The following is a 20559-nucleotide window of genomic DNA, read 5'->3' on the forward strand; positions in this document are numbered from 1 at the left end:
TGCTGCTTTTAATATTTTTTCTTTGTATTTAATTTTTGATAGTTTGATTAATGTGTGTCTTGGCGTGTTTCTCCTTGGATTTATCCTGTGTGGGACTCTGCACTTCCTGGACTTGATTGACTATTTTCTTCCCCATATTAGGGAAGTTTTCAACTGTAATCTCATCAAATATTTTCTCAGTCCCTTTTTTAGTCTCCTCTTCTTCTGGGACCCCTATAATTTGAATGTTGGTGCGTTTAATGTTGTCCCAGAGGTCTCTGAGATTGTCCTCAATTCTTTTCATTCTTTTTTCTTTATTCTGCTCTGTGGTAGTTATTTCCACTATTTTATCTTCCAGGTCACTTATCTGTTCTTCTGCCTAAGTTATTCTGCTATTGATTCTTTCTAGAGAATTTTTAATTTCATTTATTGTGTTGTTCATCCTGGTTTGTTTGCTCTTTAGTTCTAGGTCCTTGTTAAATGTTTCTTGTATTTTCCCCATTCTATTTCCAAGATTTTGGATCATATTTACTATCATTACTCTGAATTCTTTTTCAGGTAGACTGCCTATTTCCTCTTCATTTGTTTGGTCTGGTGGGTTTTTACCTTGCTTCTTCATCTGCTGTGTATTTCTCTGTCTTCTCATTTTGCTTAACTTGCTGTGTTTGGGGTATATGTTTTGCAGGCTGCAGGTTTGTAGTTCCCATTGTTTTTGGTGTCTGCTCCCAGTGGGTAAGGTTGGTTCAGTGGGTTGTGTAGGCTTCCTGGTGGAGGGGACTGGCACCTGTGTTCTGGTGGATGAGGCTGGATGTTGTCTTTCTGGTGGGCAGGATCATGTCCGGTGGTGTGTTTTGGAGTGTTGGTGAACTTATTATGATTTTAGGCAGCCTTTCTGCTGATGGGTGGATTTGTGTTCCTGTCTTGCTAGTTGTTTGGCATACAGTGTCCAGCACTGTAGCTTGCTGGTCGTTGAGTGGAGCTGGGTCATTTTTTTTTTTCTTTTTTTTTTTTTTTTTTGGAGCTGGGTCTTAGCGTTGAGATGGAGAACTCTGGGAGAGCTTTCACCGTTTGATATTATGTGGGGCTGGGAGGTCTCTGGTGGACCAGTGTCCTGAACTTGGCTCTCCCACCTCAGAGGCTCAGGCCTGACACCCGGCCAGAGCACCAAGACACTGTCGGCCACACGGCTGAGAAGAAAAGGGAGAGAAAGAAAAGAAAAGAAAGAAAGAAAAACAAAAGAATAAATAAAATAAAATAGTTATTAAAATAGAAAAAAATTATTAAAAATAAAAAAACAAGAAAGTAATTAAAAAAGAGAGAGAGAAAGAAAGAAGAGAGCAACCAAACAGAAAAGCAAATCCCCCATTGATAAGAAGTGCTAAAAAACTGTACTAAAAAAAAAAAAGAAAAAGGACAGTCAGAACCCTAGGACAAATGGCAAAAGCAAAGCTATACAGACAAAATCACACAAAGAAGCATACACATACAGACACAAAAAGAGAAAAAGGAAAGAAAAAAACATATATAAAGGAAGAGAGCAACCAAATCAATAAACAAATCTACCAATGATAATAAGCTCTAAAAACTAAACTACAATAAACAAAACCAGAAACAAATTAGACACAGAAAGCAAACACAGTTGCTCCCAAAGTCCAGTGCCTCAATTTCGGATGATTCATTGTCTATTCAGGTATTCCACAGATGCAGGGTACATTAGGTTGATGTGGAGATTTAATCCGCTGCTCCTGAGGCTGCTGGGAGAGATTTCCCTTTCTCTTCTTTGTTCGTACAGCTCCTGGGGTTCAGCTTTGGATTTGGCCCCGCCTCTGCGTGTAGATCGCCTGAGGGCGTCTGTTTGCCAGACAGGACGGGGTTAAAGTAGCAGCTGATTAGGGGGCTTTGGCTCACTCAGGCCGGGGGGAGGGAGGGGTATGGAATGTGGGGCAAGCCTGCAGTGGCAGAGGATGGTGTGACATTGCAACAGCCTGAGGCACACCATGTGTTCTCCCAAGGAAGTTGTCCCTGGATCACGGGACCCTGGCAGTGGCGGGCTGCACAGACTTCTAGCAGGGGTGGTGTGGATAGTGACCTGTGCTTGCACACAGGCTTCTTGGTGGCTGCAGCAGCAGCCTTAGTGTTTCATGCCCCTCTCAGGGGTCCGTGCTGATAGCCACGGCTCATGCCCGTCTTTGGAGCTCATTTAGGCGGTTGATGACTTTCTTATAATTAACTTTTGTAAGCATTAAATTGTGCTTTCATTACTTTACATGACTGTAAGTGAAATTACAGTGTTAATCGATTCTTTCCCATCTTTTTATTCCACATCTTTTCTATTTGTATATATTTTTTCTTTTTTAAAAAATTCAGTTGTAAAATCAGTGCCTGAATACATGGTCACTGTCAAAATTTCAAACAGTACAGAAACATATAGACTATAATTGAAAGTTTCTCTTTGTTTCCTTTACTATTGGAAAGCTGTTTTTTCTGTGTATAGCCAAACTTGTGTGTTGATTGGCTTTTCTGTATATTTGCATACACATATAACTTTAAACAAAAGAATATGCACACTTGTGATACATACTGTCAAACTGTTTTCCAAAATATTTCCATCATTTTATCATCCTGCTAGTAGTATGAAAGTGCTTAGTGCTTGTAAGAGTAGATTGAAGCTGGCAAAATATTTACTGTTTCTGGAAAGAATTGTACAATGTATTTTAAAAGATTTAAAAAAATGTTTAAACTCTTACCTAGCTTCATAGTAATTCTTATTTTTGGAATTTATACAGAGGAATTAATTCAAAATATAAGAAGATCCATATATTCAGAGCAGTTTATTGTAAGATTATGTTTAATAGGGAAAAATCAAATGGAGCTTTAATGTGAATTAAGCTACAACTCAGATTATTTTGTGGTCATTAAAATATGTAAGCTTTTAAAATGTGTTGCAATAGTGGGAAAATGCATCACAGCAAAGTATGTGCATATAGTAATATTGGTATAAATCATCCATATGAAAAAAATATTGATAGAAAATGAAGAAATGATAGAGTGGTGGAATTGTGGACTCCCTGGCTCCCAAGTTCTAATTTTTCAAATTTTCTGTTTATCTGTAATGTCATACATATCTGAATATATATATGTGCATATGAACATGCATTTCAAGAAAATTTAATCTTACCCTTTTAAAGAGCTGAATGAGATTTGCTTTATTGAGAGGAAAGCAAAGATGTTTTTCATTAAACACTATTTATAATTATGAAATATTTTCCAGTGTGACTGAAGAAGCCTGAGTAATGAATTAGGTTTTACCATGTTATAAACTGAGAAAGATATTTGAAATTTTCTCTTTTCTTTTCCTAGATGCCAAACTTGCCAGTAGGGAGAAGGGAAAGTTTTGCTTCAAGGCAATACGGTGTAAGGAGGAAGAAGGTAAATTCATTTTACTGTCACACTTTGTTAAATGGTCATTTTATATTTCATGCCAATGATATGATTAGTTTGTTCTCCCCTGTTTTTTAGTTGCTACACAGTCCTCAGAAAAATATACCTTTGCAGATATCATCTTTGGAAATGAACAGGTATGCAAATAAGCACAATAACGTTTGATTTTAAAAGTCACAGTCTGGAGTATCTTGACTGGTTTGGTAAAACTGTTGCTTTAGTAATCCCCAAATTCTTTGGTGGATGAACATGTCAGCTTTGTTGGGTTTTGCAACTTGTCTTCATGCCCCAAAGCAAACAAAAATGCTATATGGAATATAGCATTTTAATTAGTTATTTAAATTTAACTTTCTTTTAGAGTGTAAGATACTCATGAAATAAGTTTAGTCCTTGGGATTAAAGAAAGAAACAGGATTATATGAAGGAACCTGTTTATTTGGGAACGTGGTCACAGTGGAACATACAGATGATAACCCTCTGAATTTGGGAATATCATATGGTTCTGTGACCCAAATAATAAGCTGTTTTGTAATTTTAAATATATTATTGACTAGGGCAGTGATGCTCCCAATAATTTTATGTTAGAACCACCTTGAGAATGGTTTTCAAACTTTGAAATAATGTGCGTATAAGTCACCTGGGGATCTTGTTAAAATGCAAATTCTCTGTCAGTGGGACTGGATGAGACCTGGGGTTCTGAATTGCTAAATCTCTGAGGTGATCTTGAGGTTATCAGTCTGCACCCTCTATTTTTTTTTAATTTATTTATTTTATTTTTGGCTGCGTTGGGTCTTCGTTGCTGCACACGGGCTTTCTCTAGTTGTGGCGAGTGGGGGCTACTCTTTGTTGTGGTGCGCGGGGCCTCTCATTGCAGTGGCTTCTCTTGTTGCAGAGCACGGGCTCTAGGCGCGTGGGCTCTAGAGCACAGGCTCAGTAGTTGTGGCGCGTAGGCTTAGTTGCTCCGCAGCAGGTGGGATCTTCCTGGACCAGGGCTCCAACCCATATCCCCTGCATTGGCAGGCGGATTCTTAACCACTGCGCCACCAGGGAAGCCCTGCACACTCTATTTTTTATCTAGAGAATTTTTATAAAAATGAAAGCTTTGCTGTCCCACCTCTAAAGCTCTGGCTCATACTTTGGGTAGAGTTTGGGAATACACATTTTCATCCAGCTCTGCAGATAATCAGAAGAGATGATTTGGGGACCTGCTTTGAAAAATACTGGACCAGATTCCCTGTCGTTTTGTGCTGTTACTGGTATTATTTCTTTGTGTTCTTCTCCTTGATAATTCCAAACATACTTAGACTTTTGTATTGCGCTTATCATTTGCCTTCATCTGACTCACTCTTTGTACTATCTTTTGGCCATTTGAGGAAGCAGCTATTTAGAAATATCCCAGAGCACCAAAAGTCCAATAATTCCAGAATGAGTATGCCTTTTGGACACTGTGCTTCCTTGCTTCCTGAATGGTTGAATTTTAGCTTTTAGGACTTCAGTTGTTTGCTTTGTTTGTGTCTTTTTTAAAAAATTCCCTAGAAACATCATCAGGACCCTTAAATTATATTAAGGTTGTAATTTTTATTGTATTTGTTGTTAGTAATTTTGTATAGGAGCACTGCAGATGGCATAAACAAAGACATTTTCCCTTTTGATGAATCTTACTTACCAGAACTTACCAGGCACTACACGTTAATGAGATAACTATGTGGACAGTGGTTTACCAGAAAAAGTTCATGTCTAAGGGGGAAAATATATGTATTTATTAATATTTAATAATTAACTTGAAGCTTAACAGCTATGTAATATAGTTTATAATGCAGGAAATTGTTAAGTGTAGAGATTTTACTATGAAACACAGTAGTCCATTAATTAAGGGAAATTCTGTTAGTTCTGAGTCTGTTTAAAAATCTTTTCTCAAAAAAAAAAAAAAAAATCTTTTCTCTTGTTCTCTCCCTTCAAGTATAAAAGCCAGGTTAATGCCAGTGGCTTCATTCGTTCTGTTTCTTTGGATATCACTTAGTCTTCCAAGTATTTGAATGGGAAATATTTGTGTTTTTTCATAGTTAAAAAAATCATAATTTCCTTTTAACAATTTACCTTTTTAAAAATTGAAGTATAGTTAATTTACGATGTTGTACTGGTTTCAAGTGTACAGTAAAATGATTCAGTTATACATATATATGTTGTTTGTCAGATTCTTAACAATTCACTTTTTATTCATTTTCTTAGAGATACCCATTTGCCCTCCCTGGGTACTTAGAAGGTCAAAGCCAATGTCATGGAAGTGTAAATTTATGAATTTAAGCTTCGAACTTTAAGATTCAGGGTAATTTGTGCCAAATATTTTAGGTATTCAAGTCTTAGGGTGGCCTCCTTGTATTCAACCAAATTGATAAGAAATTACTGAATAAGCCTTTTGGGTGTATGTAAGTTGTAGAAATATAAATTTTGGCAGGGTATATCTAATTGAAAGCACATACAGACAAACGATTTTCTTTTAACAGATAGTAAGTTCAGCAAGCCCATGTGCAGACTTCTTTTATCGAAGTTTATCCTCTGAATTGAAGAAACCACAAGCCCAGTCTTCTCTGCATACAGAAAAGCAGTCAATAGAGGACACTATGAGATTAATTCAGAAGTGCAGTGAGGTGGATTTGAATATTGTTGTATTGTGGAAGGTATGTGTTGTTAAATTATTTCAGCAAGCCTCACTTATACTTGATTCTCACACTTATACTTGATTCTTAAGCTGAAGAGTAAATGTAAGCTGCTCTTTATATTTTCTCTGCTTAAATTTTCGAATTCAAATATTGAAGTAGTTTTGTAAGTTTTTCAACCGTTCCAAAATAACTTTTTTTTTTTTGCCTAAAGGGAAGAATTCATTCAAATTAGATGACTTTCTTCTGTGTTACTTATTACTTGTAAGAGGTACTGAGAATATTGTAGACATGATAAGCTCCATGAAAGCAAAAATGCTGTTATTAAACTCTTTATTGTGAGCATTTTCAAACTCTGAAAAGGGAAAAGTAGCACTATGAACCTCTAAGTACCCATTACTTAGGCTCCAACAACCACTAATTTGCTGCTGTTCATTTTCACGTATTCCTTTACTTTGCTTTTATTTTTACCTTCCTTTATTTTTTAGCTGTAGTATATATTTTTTAATGACATATTTCATCTTCTTTTATGTGTACTTCTAGCAGATGAGGACTTTCTTGTTTAATATAACCCCACCATATTATTATCTCTATGCTTTTATATATACTTCAAGCAGATGAGGACTTTCTTGTTTAATGTAACCCCACCATATTACTATCTCACCCAAATTAACAGTACTTCTTTACAATTATCTAGTTGTTGGTCTGTGTTGAAATTTTTCAGATTATTTGAAAATGTTTTAATTAAAAAAAAAAATCAGATTCAACTAAGATTTGCACATACACATGACAGACCAGAATGAAGTTGTTTAGGCATTGGTCTTCCCTAAAGTTAACTATAATGCAGAAGAGGTTTATTTTTCACAGTACACCCTTTTGTATCTTAAGTATGTATCTTTTTTTTCCACTGTAGAAATGATTCTACAGTGAAATTTAGGATCTTGCCCAGGGGTATTCACCTGTACTATGTGAGGAGGTTTGATTTTGTATTGTCTGATATAAGGCCTAACATGGAGACATGCCCATGGTAGATGATTAGAACATGTTATTTTAAATTGATTCAGATGTTCTAAAGTGTTCTTTTTACTAAACTGCACACTTTTAAGTAAACTTTCTTGAAACCAAGCTGGCTTTACACGAATTCCAGTAAAACTGCTTAAGCAAATTGATACTTTTGTTGACTGTAGAAGGTGAAGGTGTTTAATGTTAAAAAGATAAGTTACACGTTATTAGTTTGAAATCAAATGTACTTGAAGCTTAGAATCAAGAGAATCCTGTTTTCAGGCTCAGTAGCATTACCCCTTAATGTAAACCAAGCATCCATTAAATGTGTAGTAGACCTTTGGCATTTGTAGCTGTCACTCCACAGATTCCTGCCATGTAACAACTTGTAATATTCGTGAGACAAGATTTTGAGTAATGTGTGCTGTATTCTGTACTCATCGTTGAGCCCACAGTAACCTTGGTGGGGGCGGGGTGGCGAGGGGTTATCTTTCAAAAAATCACCCTGAATAAAAACCAGTTACTAGTATTGCTGATCATCATTGAAGAAGAAGAAAACTACCCAAGATTATGATACTCCTTAGTTAGAAAATGGAAGTTTGAATAGATTACAGGACGGGATATTAAGTTTGGTAGGGGCTAGTAGCTATGATAAGTTTATTATTCAACTCATTTGAGGAAGTGACTAGTAGATTTTCTTTAGTGAAGGCTCTAGATAGTGCACAAAGGACCCCCTTGAATGAAAGAAAACTTGACAAGTCATTTAAATTGTGGAGTTGATGCATAGGGAACATAGTACTCTGAAAAAATATGATTCAGGAGAAAACTAAGACCTTGGACAACATTTTTGTAAAAAAAATTAGTTGGTAAGGGGGTATAGTATAACTTGTAACTGATCTTAACCAAAAATAAAGGTTTGTTTTGAAAAACTAAGACTTTGTGCAGGAAAGAGAATGCATTATAGGATTATGCATGGCTATGGGTGACTTTCGTTTGGTCCCTGAGACCATTGGAAAAGATGTGTGACCTGTCTCAGGACGTTATCTATCAGTTGTCATCCTCTCTTGATTAAAGGTCACCCCATCAAGTATTTAGCTCCTCCTGCATTTCTGGGTTGTGCATGGACGGGTGCTGAGCAGGTCCTGGGCCTGCCTCTGCCTTAGTGCAGCACTTCTCCAAGTGTGATTCATGGATGACAAATTGTCACTCATGATAAGTACAGAAATTGAAGATAAACACTTAGGAATGTTCATAGCATTCTGAGTAGTTTTGAATCTATTGAATCTAATAGTAAAAAAAATTGGGCTTATCAAAAAAAAAAATTAAGCATCTCTATTTGCATAATGTGACAGTACCAGTATATCAGAGCCATTTACAGATTTTATTTTCTCCAACACAGAAGAAGTTCAAGAAGAAAAGTTACGTACTGGAGTAAGTGTTTTAATATAGATGAGATCAGTTCATTGTATAGGAAGAAAAAAAGCCTTTTTTTTTCTTTTTTCTTTTAAGCATATGTATCAATACCTCAATTTAAGATCTCCAAGGACATGGCATTTCCACTTCTAGGATTTATGATTGTACTCACTGATTTTGCTCCACTATGCGATAAACCCTGGTGCATTTCAGAAGCAAGAGTATAACAAAAAGCCTTTTGCCTGTATATTGGCAGTCCAGTAAAGAAAAAAACTTGTGTTATGGTATAGCACTGTTCTTTTGGACTAGTTTCTTAAGCGCTCTAGAGAAAATTGGAAAAGATTTCAAGATGTGTCTCTCACGTATCCAGGCCAACTGTTTTATATTGAGGCAGAGCAGATTTTGACAGATAACTTAATTGATTGAATGAATGAACAAAAGTAGAAATGCTGACACAGCCATGAGTGTTGGTAATTGATAGTTATTAGCCATAATACCTCTGCTTTCCATCAGATACTGCATTGGCTACTTTTGAGGTTACTGCCAAGCAGGCTAACATTTCTGTGCTTTGTACTTCTCAGGCATACGTAGTGGAAGACAGTAAGCAGCTTATTTTGGAAGGTCAGCACCATGTTGTTCTTCGCACTATAGGAAAAGAAGCTTTTTCATATCCTCAGAAACAGGTAATGACAGAGTTTGCTTTGGGGCCTTCCTGTGAACTTGTGGGGTTTTTTGTTTGGTTGTTTTTTGTGTTTTTGAAGGTGTCTGGTTTGTGCAAGCTTTTATATTGGAATTTGAGTTGGGCTTGGTGGCAAAAAGCTGATTAAAATTAGAAATGAACATAAATTGATTTTAAAATTCACTAGCACTTCATAAGAGTATTAAGATGCATTTGTGATCTTGGGGTTTCCTAAGATATATTCTTTTTTTTTTTTAATTTATTTATTTTATTTATTTATTTTTGTCTGCATTGGGTCTTCGTTGCTGTGGGCGGGCTTTCTCTAGTTGCGGTGAGCGGGGGCTACTCTTCGTTGTGGTGCACGGGCTTCTCATTGCGGTGGCTTCTCCTGTTGCGGAGCAGGGGCTCTAGGTGCGCGGGCTTCAGTAGTTGTGGCGCATGGGTCAGTAGTTGTGGCTCATAGGCTTAGTTGCTCCACGGCATGTGGGATCTTCCCGGACCAGGGCTGGAACCCGTGTCCCCTGCATTGGCAGGCGGATTCTTAACCACTGCGCCACCAGGGAAGCCCTAAGATATATTCTTTATTGAATCTAGAACTCACAGTTAGCTTGAGAGGAAGGGAACCATATTCTCTATATTATCTTGTTTGTTGTTTAACAGGCCCATACCATTGCAGAACTCCATGGGGCCTATCATACAGTGTAAAGGATGCCCTCTGGAGTTGTGCAGCAGCTGGTAATACTGTTTATTTTCTTACTTTTCCTAAAATACTGTTTAAGCTTACCAAAAGTTCTCATAGTATGTGTAAATATTTAAACCCAAATCTGTTTCTTATTTTAAGAAAATTGTTTTTCTCAAACTGATTGGATTAGTTAAAAAATGTCCCAAGTTTTAGTTGCAAATTATCATATTTTGATAATTTCGGACGTCTCAAACAAGGCAAGATTTTTCACTTAGGAAATGAAACAAAGTGATTTCTATAAAATTCACTCAAGTTATAGTCCCATTTTACTAAAACACTGTGTAGGGCATATCCTTTTTATCCTCTGTATTTCACCTTTGAAATACTTTATATTCTCTTTATATGATTAACTGAGTTGGGAGATGCAGCATGTTCATCATACTGAGAATATAATATATTTGGAGCCCAGAGACTTGCAGATTGATGACCTAGTGCAGGTTACTCGCATAACTTGATAAACTTTTAGCTTACATATAAAACAGGGGTAATAGTACTTTATACCTTGTCTCTCTTGTGACGGGACTGTCTGTCATAAGGTTGAATCAAACCCTTATTATGAAACTACTGTACAAATTGTCCAGCACTCATTGCGAAAACACTTGCTGTTGCTTTTAAGCTAGAAGAGAGGGAAGCTCTTCTAAATATTCCCTCAGTAAATTACCTTCAGGTTTTTGGTATCCTTTTCTGGCCGTTGTTCGTGTGTGTTCCTCCTGGTAAGTGGTGTGTAGAGATTCATTTAGTATAATTTAGAAGTCTCAAATAACAGCTTGTTTTTCTTAGATGATTAGATTATAATAAACAGTAGTACATTTTTTGAACTTTTTATTAAAGTGTAACATACATGCAGAATAGTGACTAGGTCACTGACTTTTCACAAATTGAAGAACACTCCAATATAAGGAGGACCCAGATCAAGAAAGAGAACGTGACCCGCCCTGCAGAAGTTCTGCTCCTGCTCGCTTCCCTCCTCCAGAGTCAGCCTCTAGTCACTTTTCTCTCACTCATAAGTCAAAAGCAGTTTTAATTCTTGCTTTTGCAGCTGTATAAATCAAGGGTCAGCAAACTTTTTCTGAGAAAAGCCAGATGGTAAATATTTTAGACTTTGCTGGCTCCGAGTCTTTGTCAGAATTACTCATCTGTTGTTTGGAGTCCAAAAGCAGCCATAGCCAGTGTATAAACAAATAGATGTGGCTCTGTTTCCATAAAACTTTCTTTACATAAAGAGGAGGCAGGCTGAGTTTGGCCCATGGGCTGTAGTTTGCCAGTCCTTGGTGTAGATCAGAATCCAGCTAGGCTAGCAGGAAATTAAAAAATCAAAATTTTCTGGACAGTGAAGGAAAATGGAGAAAAAATTGCCAAGAAAGCAATAATAATACTAGAAGTGGGACATGATTCTCTATTTTCATTTAGACGATAATAATATTTATTGAAATGTTTACAGTGTGCCTCACACTAGCTATATTGAGACTTTTACATGTATGTTAATCTTCAGTTAATATAGTTGAGGCACTATAATCTGTAAAAACTCAGCAAGCTATTTTCAAAAAATGACTCTTTAAGGCAATTTTAGTTTTTCAACTATTAAAACAGATGCTATACAATTGAATATCTATAGCCTAAGTACTAAGCAATTTTATTAGATGAGAACCATAGCAACTTTTGAAATTATTATTATTGTGAACCCCTTTTTTACATATGGGGAAATTGTCTTAAAGTATTAAATAACTTATCCAGGATCACAGAGCTAATATGTGAGGTTGCTGGATTTCAAGTCCAACCCCAACACATAATAAATACAGAATGAATAAATGATTACAGATCCTAGTTTTTTTATCCTAGGTTGTATGTATAGCATATGATTTCAACTGTTAGTTTGTTAGTTTTTACAGCAGAAAAAGTATTGTTCATGCTTTACTTTATCTCTACTGGTTTTAACTTCTTTAGTTTGTATGTGCTATACTTTATTTTAACAGGGCAGTGTTTTTATTGTCATATATTTTTTCTTTTCTCAGGAGCCACCAGAAATGGAACTATTAAAATTTTTCAGGCCAGAAAACACTACAGTTTCCTCAAGACCATCAGTAGAGCAGCTTTCTAATCTCATTAAAACGAGTCTTCACTATCCAGAATCATTTAGTCATCCTTTTCATCAAAAAAGGTTTGAGATGTATTTTTGTTAACATTTTTCTACAATATACACACCTGTGCATGCATGCACACACAGACATACACACATTTATTAATAGCATTAACCCAGATATTGAAGAAATAATTTAGAATAATATTGAGTCTGTAGAAATTGCCTTTAAGTAATTTATTTACCCTTTACTATGATTACTATATGTTGCTGCTGTAATTAAAAGATGGATATTTCCTCAGCCAGTTAGTTGTCAAAAGTTTTCATTTGATGAGCAGGTTTATCATTAAGTCAAAAAGAAGGAAAAAATACCGTCATTTTGTTTTTGTTTTAAGTACAGAAATTAAACCTAAGACATGACTACAGTATAGACTCATCACACAGTTTAAATTTAGACAGCATCATTTACTTAAGATTTATTAAGTATTAAACTTTTGGGGGACTGATGTATTTATAACTTTGGTAAATAGCCTGATTATATAAACTTAAGGTTCTAAAATAAAAAGTCTAAGTCCGATGACACTTCAAAAAGTGGCTGGTTTACAGATATAAAAGAAGATGGAGAGAAGTCTGTTAGAGCCAGTCTGTAAATTATAACTGAAGGTATAAGTTTTGGTGAAGTCACCTTGGATAGAGGTAGGGATGGGGTGGGATAGAACAAAGAGAATGGTGACCTATAGAACAGTGGTGTTTGAGAGATGAGCTAAGGAGAAAGTCCACGAAGAAGACTGGTTGAGAAGTAGCAATCAAAGAATTAAGGAAGAAAAGACCGATGAGGAGGAAGTGGCATCACAAAGGTGGAGTGAGAACAGTTCAAGGAGGGAGAGTGGTTAACAGTTTTAAATGCTGCAGGAAAGTCGTTCATTGGCTCTGACAGTAAAGAAGTTGCTCATGCTTTTGAGAAGAATGTTATTTTATAGTGGGGGTGGAGGCGTGATATAGGAGGCTGAGGAGAAGTGGGAGGGAAGTAAGTAAAGATACTCACGTAGACCACCCTTTCAAGAAGCTGGGCTATGAACGGGGATCAGGGAATAGCCATGCAATATTATTGTTTTACTAGGTAAGCTATGGATGTATTTATGGTCTTGAAGGAAATGATGGGATACAGGAAGGGCAACAGAATCCTTAATAGATGGAAAGATACACCAAAGAGTGGCAGGATTAGCTTCGGACCTCCTTACTATGGAAACGGGGAAAGATGAAAGTAGGGAAAAATTTTAACACGTTTACACATTATTGGAATGCCTCCATTTTTCGGGAGTTTATAGAAGCACGGTTAAGTACTCAAAGTAATCTAGGAAATAAGAGAATAAAGGGTAGAGAATTTTTAAAAGTGAAATTTGAGGATAACTACTGAGAGTAATGAGGAGCTGGCCAAGGACACACAGAAAGAGTGCTGGGCAAAATTAAGATGTTGACTTAGCATCAGAAATATTTAAAAAGTAACTTAAATGCTGCTAACCATTTTTAAACCCTTTTATTGTGAGATATAACACACAGAAAAGTGCTCAAAAATGAAAACGTGTGGCCATAGTGATTATTTTTCACAAAGCTAATACCCAAATAATCACCTCTAGGGAAGAAATTAGAATATTGCTAGCAATCTCAGAAGCCCCCTGTGTACTCCCTTCCAGTCACTCCCCTGTCCATCCCCAGTATTAGCAGTCATTTCTTTGCTCCTCTTTATAATTTTCCAACCAATTGTTACATATCTGTATTTTGATTGTCGTGGTTTTTAAAAAATATATAATTAATTAATTTATTTATTGGCTGCATTGGGTCTTCGTTGCTGTGTGTGGGCTTTCTCTAGTTGCGGCGAGCGAGGGCTACTCTTAGTTGCGGTGCGCGGGCTTCTCATTGCCGTGGCTTCTCTTGTTGTGGAGCACGGGCTCTAGGTGCACGGGCTCAGTAGTTGTGGGTCGCGGGCTCTAGAGTGCAGGCTTGGTAGTTGTGGCGCACGGGCTTAGTTGCTCCGCGACATGTGGGATCTTCCCGGACCAGGGCTCGAACCCATGTCCCCCGCGTTGGCAGGCGGATTCTCAACCACTGCACCACCAGGGAAGTCCTTTGGGTTTTTTTGAACTTTATTTATGAATGGAATTATACAGAGTATATTCTTGTTACGTCCAGTTTCTTTCACTTAATATTATGTTATTCATCAACCATTGACGAAGCTGTGGAATTTTCATTGCCAAATGAATATGTTTGAACATATTAGAATTAGTTTATCTACTCTGTTGTTGATGGACTTTTGGATTATTTTCATATTTCAGCTTTCTGCTCTTGAATATTCTTGTATATATCTCCTGGTGCATGTGTGTTTGCTCCCCTCTTTTTTTTCCACATTTATCTAGGAATTTTTTCAAAGTAGTTTTACTGATTCGTATATCCCACTAGTAGTGTGTGGGAGTTCCCTCTGCTCATAACCTTCACCAACACTTTCTGTTGTCAGACTTTTAAAGATTTTAGCAATTTAAGTTATTTTTAAATACTTTTGGTCTTAAATCTTTGTCTAGGTCTTAATTGCTCAGTACTCATTCTGTATGCCTTTGACTGACAGAGGCACACTGGGGTCACCTGGGGAAATTTAAGAAATACAGATGCTTTGGTCCTACTCCCAGAGATTCTGATTTGATTGGCTGAAGGTTGGGGGCTGGACATCTAGATTACCTAAAGTTCTCCAGGTGATTCTAATGTACAGCCAAAGCTGAGAAAAAATTTCTTGTTTTATCCCTAGTGAACCTGTCTTCCCACTCTTCCATAGACAGTTTTGATTCCATAATGTTTCATTTTAACCCACCGTTCTACTTTGTCCCTATTTATCAGACCTGTCCTGCTTCACGTACTTCCTGAATATCTTAGATGCCGTGGTGCTGCTTAATGGTTGAAACCCTGGCTATGCCTTAGAGGCTGGGATATGTAGGACTTCTCCATGTGCTTCTGTTAGGGTAAAAAGCATCATAGACTCTAGGCAGTTCAGGGAAGTATGTGAAACAGGACAGGTTTGATCAAACTAAAAGGAGAGCAGTGGGCTAAAATAAAGCATCATAGAATTAAAACTGTGCATGGAAGTATGTGAAAACAAGGCAGGTTTGAGAAGGATAAGATATGGCAGGTTCTTCCAACTTTGGCTGCACATTAGAATCATCTGAAGAATTTTTGAAAATCCTGATACTTAGGCCAGTTAAATCACAATCTCTGGGGGTAGGACCTATGTGTCTATATATTTTAAATAAATCCTCAGATGATACCAGAGTGAATCTGTATCAGTTACTATTGCTAAATAATGCTTCGTAAGAACCCACTCCAGAATTCAGTAGTTTACAAGGCATTTATTCCCATGCTCATGGGTCTGCAGGCCAATGACGATTTGGCTGAAGCTCTGCTTCAGACTGTGGGTTGGTTGGGTTCGTGTTTGTGCCACATATATTTGGGCTCAGTCCAAATGGGCAGCAGCTAGCTGGGTTATGTTCTTCTCATGGCATATCTCTGGAGTACAAAAAGTGAGCCACATTGCAGTAGCACGTTTAAGGCTTCTGTTTGCATCAGAGTCATTAATATTCCATTGTCAAATAGCCTCTCCTTAACAATCAACAAGGATGATCCACCGTTGCACAGTGGGAGGTGAGGGGAGTGAATAACGGCTAAACAATAATTACCATTACCACAGTACCCAGGATTGAGAATCACTGAAGTAGAGGGTCAAGTGATTGGGCATCCTTGTGAAACTAAATATCAGAAGTGTAATTGAGTGAGAGAGCTGGAGATAGTGGTCAGAGAGTGGAGAATCTGAGTGGTATTTCAGAGGCATTTATTTTAGGTGACTAAAACAAATTCACAGTATGGTCATGGAAGTTAGATGGCTGAGTTTTGAATAGTACTGGTGGTTATGGAGGTGACAGATCAAGGGTTTGAGAAGGAGTTGAATGAGTTGTCTTACCTTGACAGTGAAGTTCTCCAAAAAGATGACAAAATTCAGGATTGAAAAGAAGAAAGCAAACTCATCCAGAAGCTTTTAATAAATGAAGCCAATAAGATGATATGGAAGAAAAATCTTGAGCAATGTTTCCTGTCTAGATGGTAGGCCTCTACTTGACCGATGTACTAGATGAATTTGGGGGTGGGGGGAAGGGGGTGAAGCAGATATTTCAAAAGACTCATCCCGTCCCCCTCCCCCAAAGAATCTCTGCTGTACTGAGTTACTGTCACTGGTTTTAGTTTGTCAGTATGGGGACAGAAAAAAAGAATAAAAACCTTGGAGTAGTTTATGACCAAAAAAATGAGGTGTTTTTATAGGAGAGATAGGAGGAAGAACTCAAGAAGTGGTATTAACTATATTAATGAGACATTCTGGCTAGAGATATGGAAGATGTTGGAAGAAGAACAGCATGTGTTATTGAGAGGCCTGCAGAGGAAGCTGTGTAGTCAGCCAAATTTCAGTTAAAGTAAGATGTAGACATATAAAGAGAGGAGATTGAGGATCTAGAGGAGTGTTGTTAACGTAATACAGAAATGTGGGAGGGATGGGACAGGGAGGAGGTTTGGTCATGGCAGTGGAACACAGGGCAGCAGAGGAATGAGAATATGAGAAACAGCAAGTGACCAGAGATAACAAAGGTATGAATCAAAGAAATTGACAGGAATTTGTGAAGAATAGTAGAAAATTGGGAATGGGGGCTAGTGAGGCAGTAGCCCCCATTCCCACTTATTAACACTTAGCATGATGCCTAAGGTTTGCTGGGGAGATGGGGGTGCTATTCACTGAAGCAGTGAATGGAGGAAGAAGAGGAATGAAGGAAATGATTTTGGGGCTGGGAAACATCCAGATGTTCTGATTTCTTCTTTTACTAGAAGCATTTAGATAAAGCATGGAGAATTTGAGGCCCAAATGGTAACAGAATAGCAAAGTTTCTGAGCTTTTGCTTTGGGTTACAAATTATGCGATTAGAATTTAACTCAATGGGGTGCTCTAGACTGGAAACCTATTCGGTAGTCTCTGCTGTCCTCTTCTCCTTGTTAGAAGTTTGTGGAGGAGGTGAGGGCGTAGCACCGGTGCAATCTAAGAATAAGTCTTTGAAATTATCTTAGTTTTTGTTTAGGGAAATTTGTTATTTGCAGTATGGTTCAGAAAGTATTTCTTAGTAAGAGGATATAAAATTTCTGAAAGCATAAAAATATATTATCTGAGCAGAATTTTAAAGTTAATTTTGTGGGAGCTTATAGGATTCCTTTTTTCTTTTTTACTATCCCTTTGTTCTTTGTGTTAATAGAGTAAACTATTTTCAATAATAGTGTGTAACCATTTGTGCATAGTTACGTTCATTTATTGTGTTCTTGATTTTAAATCTGCACCAGTCTGTTCATTAGGTCCTCTTCTATCACTCCATGTCCTTTCTCCTATGCTTTAGTGATTTACTAATTATAAAGTGAGATCAGAAATTAGGTTAACTGAGCAGACGTGTCTACTTGAAAGGGCTCTCCTCATAACTTGCTGTACAGAAATAATTCTCATATTCTCCCGAACGTGATGGCTTTTATGCAAATTTGATAGAAGAGCAAATGTCAGTTCTCAAAATTAAGTAATTTTCACGAAGCATAGAGAACAGGATTAGTTATTGGCATTTTCATGATTTTCTTTTCTCCATTGATCTTTCTTAGTTGCGATGATTCTGTTTTGCATTTTGGGAAATAACCACCTAGAAACATTTTGGTTATTTTTTAAGATTAGTTTTAATATATATAAATAAAATGGTTTTGTGGATGTATATATTCTGGTATTTAGTATTCAGGCATTGTATTAGTATGTTTTACTTCTTGTTTATGCAAATAATTTGGCTTGAGTGATTTTAGAATTCAGTTTTTTTCCTTACTTGAATGTAATTGTTTTTGAGGAGCTTATGCTATTAGGTACTCTTAAGTTTTATTTTCAAGAAAGTGTTTTTTTGTTGTTGTTTTTTTTTTTAATATCCCGCTAACCTTTTTTATTTATTTTTTTTCCACAGCCTTTGTTTAGTACCAGTGACCCTTTTACTTTCCAATTGTTCAAAGGCCGACGTCGATGTAATAGTTGATCTTAGGCATAAAACAACAAGGTAAAGATTTATTTAGGGCAAGTTTATTTTGTAGTTAAAGATTGATTTGAAAGCAATTTAATATTTTGAAATTATGCAAATAATTACCTAACATAGATAAAGTTTACTCAGGCATGCCTTTATTTTTTTATTTGGTATTAAGAAGTGTTAGAGAAGTCTTACCGAAGATTGTCTTAGAATTTCAATAGTGGCAAATGGAAAGCAATTTCCAAAAGCAACAAATTATTTTGACCAGAGGCAACAATTTTTATAAAAGTTTGTTGGTGATAAAGAACTCTAAAATTGAAAATCAGCAAGTTCAGAATAGAAGTTTCTTTTGTCTTGTTTTCTGATTTATAAAATAATGCTTAACAACAACAACAAAAATGCTGGTCCATACTGGCGCTCCAAGAGCTAGATGCTTTTCAGAATTCAGAAATTTTGGGGTTTTTAGAAAAGCAGTGTGAAGCGTATACTGATTATTATTGTATAACACTCCAAACAGGATCTGGGTTAGCTCTGTGAAATCCGAACATTTTGTGTATGATTATGTGTATCATAAATTAATTTGCTAATACCTTATTGGTAGACCCTTGGTTGCTTTCCATTTTTCAGTATTATAAACAATTTCAATATTATAAGCATTCTTATATGCACATTTATTTTTAGGTATGGATAACCAAGTGGTTAAAAACTCAGGTTTGAAATCAGGTTCCATTGTTTACTAGCTGCTGTTGTGAGTGTTAAGTGAGATAATTCATTCTTAGCATTGTGCCTGGAACATAGTAAGTGTTAATAAATTTTAGCTATTATAGAAATTATAATATTAGCTATTGCCGTTATTGTTATTAATACAGTTGGTGTCATAAAATAATTTCTAGAAATAGAATTGCTAGATGAAAGGGATGTGTTATCGGGACTTTGGGAAAAAATTTATGAAGAAAAAAATTCTCCAACTTACTACTTGCCTCCTCCCTTAGCCCAGAAGCATTGGAAATCCATGGATCATTTACATGGCTTGGACAAACACAATATAAACTTCATCTTAAAAGCCAGGAGCTTCACAGTTTGCAGCTGAAAGCATGCTTTGTCCATACAGGTGTTTATAACCTTGGAACTCCTAGGGTATTTGCCAAGTTATCGGACCAAGTTACAGTGTTTGAAACAAGTCAGCAGAGCTCCATGCCTGCCCTGATCATCATCAATAATGTGTGACAACTTACAAATTTGTACTGAAATCCACAGGAATCAGTTTTATTTTACTGAATGGTTTTTACAGCAGTATTTGAAATACCTAACTTGTTCGGGAGGTTGGTGTTAGATCACTGTAAAATACTTTTGATTTGTCAATTTGTTGATGATGCAAAGCACGTTGGACTGAGAGTACTTAAATTCTTTTTTTGTATTTCTTTAATCCCTGGTAATAATTTACATGCTCATAATACAGAATTTCAGCATATCCATGCACCTTATTAAGCCCCACTTAAAACCAGTGTCTAAGTCTGCTGTTACAACTTATCAATGGTATATGAACATTAGGAGATGATTTTGAGGAAGAAAAGGCCTTGTAAGGTGGCAATATTCCTGTTAAGCCATTAGTCTATAAATTCCAGCTTTACTGTGAAGTTCCATAGAGTGTTAAATACAGATTTTCCTGTCTTGCTTCACACAGTTCTCTAAAATCAGTTTTGAACGTTGGTTATAGGGTCTTCATACTTCAGTATCTGGTTGTTCCTATGGCTTATACATAACTTTGTAAAAAGAAAAAACTTTTTTTTCTGATGCTTTGATTATAGTTTTGGAAAGAGTTTGACTTTTCCCCCCGTCATTCATCTCAGCATAGAGTGCACTATTTCACAATATGAGATTTTTGTCATTTAAATTATCATATTCTTTATTATGTAACTTTAACAATTGAGATGATCTGTTTAAAATATAAATCTACTCAAGTTAATTAAAAATAAGCTTTTCAAAAATGTATTATATTTATAACAAATGTACTGTAAATAGAATAAAGACATGCTATTCACTGTATAGATTTATTAGATGCCTTTTTAAAAAAATTCTGAGAACTTAACATATTATTGAAAATGACTGTCAGCCGAGACTTCCCTGGTGGTCCAGTGGCTGGGGCTCCGTGCTCCCAGCGCAGGGGGCCTGGGTTCGATCCCAGGTCAGGAAGCTGACTCTCACGTGCGACAACTAGGAGTTCACCTGCCGCAACTAAAGTTCCCGCATGCCGCAGCTGGAGATCCCACACACTGCAGCTAAGGATCCCGCACGCCACAACTAGGACCCAGTACAGTCGAATAAATAGATGGGTAGATGGATATTTAAAAAGAAAAGAATGCCAACCATATTATTATAGCAGGTACCAGGTCAATTTCCTGAGAAAGCGTTATCTTTGTTTCCAAAAGTGAAGGACAATCTTTGTTCCT

General features: G+C 36.6%; 1 protein-coding gene across 8 annotated transcripts in view; it reads left to right on the forward strand.

Moving 5' to 3' along the window:
• Positions 1-20155, forward strand: part of TRAPPC8 (trafficking protein particle complex subunit 8) — an 89330-nt gene extending 69175 nt beyond the window's left edge. For 7 of the 8 annotated variants that reach the window (XM_082354175.1, XM_082354177.1, XM_082354178.1 and 4 more), the window contains 7 exons: positions 3340-3408; positions 3499-3557; positions 5925-6098; positions 9074-9175; positions 11926-12071; positions 18053-18142; positions 19102-20155. In XM_082354175.1, coding sequence (XP_082210301.1) covers positions 3340-3408; positions 3499-3557; positions 5925-6098; positions 9074-9175; positions 11926-12071; positions 18053-18142; positions 19102-19336 — 875 coding nt within the window. In that variant the 3' untranslated portion in view covers positions 19337-20155. The remainder of the gene's footprint in view (positions 1-3339; positions 3409-3498; positions 3558-5924; positions 6099-9073; positions 9176-11925; positions 12072-18052; positions 18143-19101) is intronic. The other variant, XM_082354180.1, reaches the window with a different exon arrangement.
• The last annotated feature ends 404 nt before the right edge of the window (positions 20156-20559 follow it).

Source organism: Balaenoptera borealis (assembly GCF_965194805.1).
Source record: "Balaenoptera borealis genome assembly, chromosome: 14".
NCBI lineage: Eukaryota > Metazoa > Chordata > Mammalia > Artiodactyla > Balaenopteridae > Balaenoptera > Balaenoptera borealis.